Here is a 7,568-nt window from a genome sequence, read left to right on the forward strand (position 1 = left end):
TGCATTCAGGACAAAGGCACAAAAGGTTTTCAGACTTGGCTGATTTTTATTTTTTGTTTTGGGACCTCCTTGTCTTTGACCACTTTAATTTCTCTCTCTTATTTAAACCTCACATAATATGCAGTCTCCTATCAAATCTCCTTTGCTCCAGGATGAACAACCCCAGCTTCTCCAACTTCCCCTTGTCAAAAATCCCCCGTTTCCAGAGCCAGTCTGGTAAATTTCCCCTGCGCACTCTTGAGTACCCCTGGATTCTTCTGAAAATGTGGTGACCAAAATGGAGGGCAATACCATAGGTGTGCTCCAATCAGAACTTTGTAAAGCGTTGACATGCCTTCCCTGTTTTTATACTCAATGCATCTATTTATGGAGCCCAAGATCTGATATTTACAAGCCACTCCCTCAACATGTTCTACTGTTTTCTTTCTTAAAAAAAAAAAAATCCATGGAGGTGCACCCAAAGGCCCTATGTTCCTAAACACTGCAGAACCATGCCTTTAACTATACATTTTCTTCTCTTTATCCATTTTGTCAAATTGCATAACCTAAACAGGTGCTTCTCGCGATTAAATTGCATCGACCATTTGTTTGCCCATTGTTAATCTGTTGCAATTTGTATCACCCTCATCATTTGCCACACCTTCAGGTGAGATATTATTGACAAATTTTGAAAATTTGATTCTATTTGAAAATCTATATCAAATGTACATCTGTATATATGTACGTTTAAAAAATACGACCATCCTTCAGTTTGAAAACAGGCATTTGTCATGAATTACTGTTTTCTGTCCTTAAACCAATTATTTTATTGGTTTCAATTTTATTAACCTCACATTTAAGAACCTGCTTTCTTAAGATCCATACAGATAGGATCTAGTGCATTTGCTTCATTACCCTTCCTTGTTACTTTATTTAAAAAATTCAATTTACTGTCAAGTACAAGCTGACATTTACAAATCCATGCTAACTCTCCTTAATTAGCCTGAACCCCTCCGAGTGCCTCAGCACGTCCAAGTTTCTAAAAATACCTACCATTTAATGTTAAACTGACCGACCTGTAGGAATGACCCTTACATTCTTCGCTTAACGAGTGTTGCATTTGCCATTTGCCAATCCTCTGGCAACTCTTAACATAGAAACCAGGAGCGGGAGTAGGCCATTTGGCCTTTCGAGTCTGCTCTACTATTTAATAGAATTTGGGCCTAGGGAGGATTGGCACGTTATGGGAAGGCCGCTTTCTGTATCTAATCCCAGTGCCTTCAGCAACCTTGGATGCAAGCTCTCCAGACTAAGCAACTTGTCCAATATAAGCATAGCCAACCTTTCCATAAATTTTCACCACATCTATTGTCTTCACCATCTCTACAACCCTGCAGATATTTTATCAGCATCTTTTTTCCCTTTGTAAACAGATACAAAGTACTCATTACATATGAGTACATATGCGTGCCTTGCCTTGCACCTCTAGGGATACCAATTATTTAAATAGGTGAAGTTGCTTAAAAAAAATCTGCAGGCCACCATTCTGGTGAGGTCAATGCGAGGGTTTTTAAGTTTTAGTCTGGAGGCTACTATAATCACATCTGGAATGTCTGCCAGTAGCAGAAGATGGGGTATTGTCCAAAGAAGATGGCTTTTCAGGAGTCCAGGCTGCTTTTCTCACTGACCTTGTCCTAAGTGACTCCATTGTGTTAACATTAAGACTGATAACCTTGTGAACTTTAAGTATGAGGATATCTTTGCCCTTTAAGTGAGTACCAAAAAGTCTTACCAGGCTAACTGGAAAGACCATTTTTGTCACCAACAATTCTAGCTGCTCACAATGCAAATGCAAGTACAAAAGAATAAAGGAAATGTTTGTTTTTCAGAACATAAACCTATTTTGTTTCTTTTCAGGCTGATGAAGACCCAGTCATGGGATTTCACCAGATATTTCTACTGAAAAATATCAACGACGCTTGGGTCTGCACCAATGATGTCTTCAGGCTAGCACTGCATAACTATGGCTGAGACTTCTGCCTCGAGCACATCCCTACATCTACTCTTTTAATCTGCTATTAATCACGATAACTAGATTCCAAATATCATACACAAGTATGTATGCAACAGTAAAATCTGCAACCTGCGTAGTATTCAATCAGTTTACTTGAGTTTAGCTATTTGTGCATGATGTTTGGAATTATGTTACTTTAGCTGACATGGGCAAGACAGTACTCCAGTGTGTGTTGTACCAGCATGCCTTAGAAGATAAGTCATCCTACACATTACCCCCTGCCCCCCTCTGCTGTGTACTGGTAAGTTGCTATAGCAATCCAAAGAATTGAAATAAATAAGAGCAACTACCTGTCCAACTACGATCTGTTCATAACTTTTGTTGACTCATGATACAATAAACCATGTACTTTTCTTAAGATGGAAATTGTTTCATTTGGTTTTCTAGCAGGTTTAAAGGTGTTTATTTTATGAAAAATGTATCTGACTGTATAATCCAATTGAAGGATAAAATTGCTTGTTGAGATTTTGTGCTGGTGCAGAGCTTCAGTCACTTGTCTTATTGAAGGACGGTCATAACATATTCAACTCGGACATAGCTATCTGGGCTCTGCCTTCCATATGATGATCTAACTTTGTTTCAGTTTTACTGAAGGATATTCTTGTCTCCTGAGACTGTGTAAAAGAATAAAATAATGACTGATGTTTCGTCGCTGTGATATACAGTATTCAACATGTGTAAGTGTTGAATTGATTTAAAACTACAAATTTACTTGACGTCTGTATTTGAACTTAAGTCCTATTGCTTAAACTTGGAAAATTTGAAAGGTACAGTAAAGTCAGCCAATACTTAGAACAAATGTTGTACCTGGTAAACATGTTTTACATTACACTTTAATTCGATCTTTCTCCGTGCTTCTAACCAAGTGATTTCCATCAATTTGAAGAGTGAAGTAGTTTTAAATAGGCTTTTCCGTGGCTGCTACTGACAGTGCTGCCCTGTGGACAGTTGCCAGTTGAGTTAGAAGTGGATAAAGAATATCAGTTTTTCGTCCCTGGAAACGTTCACGATCGTGGATTCTAATAGTGTTTCCCTAACATCTAAGCTTATGACCACAGGGTTATAAAACTTGTGCTGTCTCTGTTCAAATACAGCTTTATCTACTTTGATTTGAAATAAGTCCAAGTAACCTGTCACAGTTTAAAGGAAAATAGAGTCCATTCATTCATATTAAACTGCACAACTCAGTACCAGAGCTGTAGATTATAATGCAAAAAAAGTCATGCAATAAGCATTTGTAAACAAAACAAAAGTTAGCGTTTATCTTAAGAATTATGTGAATGTTACTGGTGCAGTTGTCTCCAAGAATGTTGGATATTTTTATCCTAATATATTTAGTAAGCATAAGTTGGTGTGTAGATTTTGGATTTTCCTTTTCTTGAATAATGTTGCATGCTGAAAGTACCGTTCCATTATGACCTAGACACTCTGGCATCTCACCCAAGTTGCGTTGTCAGCAGCCCAACCCAATACTACTCCTATCTAAATTCTAGAAGTAGTTGATTTTGAAAAATAGTAAATAAATAGCTCTAAGGAATAGGATTTTCCATTCTGAGTCATACCATGATTTGAACCTGCAACTTTTTTAGGTCTGTATGTTTCAACATGAAGGCTTTCTTTTCAGTACAATATTTATAAAAGGAATTTTGACACTGGATTCATTTACATTATGAATTATCTGTGAACTGCATTTGTGAGAGATCACATGCACAGGTATGCATTTAAATAACTTCCAAAATTTCAGATCATAATATGAGCTTGTGATTTCTGAGAATGTGTTCCTTTTAAAAGCAGGAATGCAGATTTGTTTTGAAGTCAACGATATTTTTCTGCGAACTTGAAGGATTAATCTCTAATAAATTTAAAGTATTTTGATGACACCATTCCTTTAAGTTCAGTTATCTGGATCTGGAAACATAAAGTAGCAGTTTTAATTGATAACTGCTAGCACAATGATTAGTGTGTTAAATCTTGACTTAGTGGCCTAGTTACTTTAGATAATTAATATGAAAATTGCAGATTGTTCCCACAGTTTGAATATTCTTGTGCAATTTGGTCATGCTGGCAGACATAACTGTGAAGTATTAAGCCTCTGGTTTGTTGCAGTAAGAAGTGATCATTTGACTGATGCTGAACTTGCAGGCAATGGTACAACATAGATTAGAAAATGCAGTTGCTTTAACCAAATATATAATACAAAGCAATGTGCTGAGTTAGAATTTTTTGATTTGAATCTGATATTACAGAATGAAGTATGTAGGGGACTGTCCCAAATATGATTCTAATTTTAGATATCCAGAAGTATCTAGTACTTTGTGGACAACAATTTAATGTCATTAGTTCCCATAAGAAGTTGTTTTGGATTTCCCAATTGCATGTAAAATTTCTAAAATATAAATAAAGTAAGTTAATTCTAATTTGATAGCTTCTAGTTCATTGTTTTATTCCAATTGAAGATAATGGCTATCATCGTTGAAAACTCTTCTGTGCCTTTCCCTTGGTTGAATCAATTTGGGCATATGTTACGATAATGAATGTGTAAACTGAAATTACCTTGTTGAGTACTAAGGAGAGTTTGTTGGGAAGCAGAACAAATGTGTCTAATTCAGTTAGAATTTTGTATCTCAATTTCGTGGAAACTGACTTTTTTAAAGACACACATGAAGTGTGTAATTTTGTCATAATTTATCAAGGAGCAGTTTCTTTTGCAATGTCATTTAGTAGCTTCTATTTACATTTTTTTACTGTTCTTAAATGGTCAAAACATGGTACATTGCACATGTTCATTTAAGCATTGCGTTTATCTTTAAGTATTCACAGTAGTGACATGGTTAATTCCCTGGGTAGGATAATGTCTGATGTAAATATAAAAGAATACTAGCACACTACAGGAAATAAAAATTTAGCCTTCATATAAATCTAGCAATGATCTCATTACTCCAAAACAAAATTCTGATGTAATCACGTTTTTCTGATTTGTAAGATTATTTTCCCATTTATGTATTCAAGAGAATGGTTGTATTTGTTTGTTTTACATTGATTTGGCTGTTCCATACCTGTCTTGTTTCAGTGAGGAGGTCATGGCTGTTTTTAACGTGGATCAGAACAAAAGTGACACTTACTGGCTGGTGGGAAGTTTATTTTTACCAATTTCAAAGTAACAGTATCAGTTTCTTGTAAGGAGGCTTTCCATTTGACAATTTAACTGAGAATTTCCCCGCAATTAAGGTTGACAGATCTGAGTAACCCACTGAGGATTTTGAGCGTGGCTGCAGTGCAATGCAGTGCTGGGCCACCTATTTTTTTAATGTTGGTTGATGCTGATCATTGGTTGCTTAACCATTGGTGCTACTATTTCGATATTTGTAACATAGCCTATGAAGTTTGAGATGAGTTGTAAGATCCCACTATGCTTTTGAATATGAATACACTTACTTAGATTCAAGAACTTCACTAAGTTCCTGTTTGTATATAAGACATCATTGAAACATGCTGATTTATAATTTGGCTATGAAGTATTTTCCGCCAGGAGAAAGAAAGATTTTACCCAGGTTTTCATTTAACATATTCTTTCATGTAATCTTAGTTTCCTTTCTGATCTTTGTCATTATTGTACTTAAATTTACAAAAATATTTGAGGGTATGAAACCTCTTTATAGTATAACTCTTAATTACTTCAGGTTTTTGTCAACATTACTGCAATGAAGCATAAACTGACAGTTTAAGTGCAAATATTTAAACCAGTCACTGATCAAAATTGTAATTTGAGGATACATTTATGGAATTGTAACCACGTTGTAAGTTTTCAAAAACTGCAACACATGAAGCTTGGCATCTATTTACATCAAAAGTGTATGTTTTGGAGTTGCTTAAAATTATTGAGAATAACCATTTGGAAAAAGACATCAAAAGCAGATGTACGCAAAAGAATGGATAGTTCGGTGAATTAGTTGATATTGCCTTTCATATGGATGTGACTCAAAATGCTGCCTTTAGCAGAATTCGTGGCAACTGCAAAGCACCATGTGCAGCTTACACCTATTGTACTGTGAATTTGTATCAAAGGACTTGTGTTCAGAAATTATTTAAACATGTTACTTTGTGCCATTACTAAGGATATGTTGTTTTGCCTTAGATATTTTGCTGTTTGAGAAAAATCACCTGATTTAATTTTTTTTGAGACAACCATTTAATCTTATTGTTTTGCTAAATGGTGTAGGTTGACAGGAGCACAGCTTTGAAGCACTCGCAGTCCAAACATAACTAAGAATCTTGGGCTGGCTGTCTGTTCCTGTTGTGATTCTTTTTGTATGCAGAATCTAACATCTGATGACCTGTCTTAGGAAAGTGAAAGCTCTGCTTTCAGTAATTGGTACTCATTGATGATATTGCAGTGTAAAATCATTGTTTTGTTGCTTTCTAAAATAAACTTGATCAAACATCTTTCCCATTGTACTTAATGTTATTGCTTCATCCAAAAGTATTTATCATAGGTGGTTTAAGTTTAGAGCCTTGGTGTGTTGAATATTCACAGCACTTAAAAGATTTCTAATTCATTAGTTTGTACTTCTAGGATATTTTTATTTCTGTCATCATCCATACTTTTCACTTTGTAAAATATTCTATTATTTGTCACAGTCAATTAAGTGGCTGTGTAAAACTAGTGATAAAAGTACGCCATGATGTCATTTTAATCATAGCATGTATATTTGACTATAGTCTTGAATTTGGAGGAATAAGTATCAAAAACTCCAGCTTAAACGCAAGTCACATAATGACTTGTATTCTCTTTACATGTGACTCTGTTTGCATGTGACGTACAATGTCTGGATAGTGGAAATATTGTTTGGGCTCCCCACTGACCCAGGTTATTCTCCCTGTGGTGGTAGAGCTTACTGAGATGTATTATTCATGCATACTTTTGGATAGTAACACATCAAAATCCCAGTAAGCACCCAGAGAAAAGGAGAGCATTTCTAAGGCAAGCAATCTAAATTACTCTTCCAAATATGCAACATCAAAATGGTGGTAATATTTTTCAGATGTAGTGTAGGATGCAAATTGGAATATGAATAAAACCTGATAGTTCTCTTTGATTTAGTGAATGGGAATTAGACGACCCTTTTTTTTTCCCCTCCACTTCCAGCTCGTGTAATGTGTGTATTGAGTGCCAACCACAACTTTGTGGCCTTTTGAAGTAAGAGTGAGGAAGGTACTCCTCTCCATGCTCACTCAAGATCTTAACTATTGGAGAAGGAGCTTGCTCTGAAACTGAGAAGCACTGTTGCATAAATCATTAGCTTTGCCTAAATTCAGTGATCATTCTATTTTAGTGTTTAGCTCTGTCAGGGTGCCTTACAAATTTTAAAGATAATTGTAATCTTTTGTTATTGATGTAATTACAAGCTGGAATATATTATAAAGCAGAAGGATGTTGAAGGAGATAGCAGGAACTGCAGATGCTGGAGAATCTGAGATAACAAGGTGTAGAGCTGGATGAACACAGCAGGCCAGG

At 35.6% G+C, this 7,568-nt stretch overlaps 1 protein-coding gene across 4 annotated transcripts in view; it reads left to right on the plus strand.

The window, feature by feature from the left end:
* The window catches only part of nutf2 (nuclear transport factor 2), a 50,326-nt gene extending 43,830 nt beyond the window's left edge, over positions 1 to 6,496 (plus strand). For all 4 annotated transcript variants that reach the window (XM_048605746.1, XM_048605747.1, XM_048605749.1 and 1 more), the window contains exon 5: positions 1,897 to 6,496. In XM_048605746.1, coding sequence (XP_048461703.1) covers positions 1,897 to 2,010 — 114 coding nt within the window. In that variant the 3' untranslated portion in view covers positions 2,011 to 6,496. The remainder of the gene's footprint in view (positions 1 to 1,896) is intronic.
* The last annotated feature ends 1,072 nt before the right edge of the window (positions 6,497 to 7,568 follow it).

This window comes from Rhincodon typus, chromosome 15 (assembly GCF_021869965.1).
Source record: "Rhincodon typus isolate 14 chromosome 15, sRhiTyp1.1, whole genome shotgun sequence".
Lineage (NCBI taxonomy): Eukaryota > Metazoa > Chordata > Chondrichthyes > Orectolobiformes > Rhincodontidae > Rhincodon > Rhincodon typus.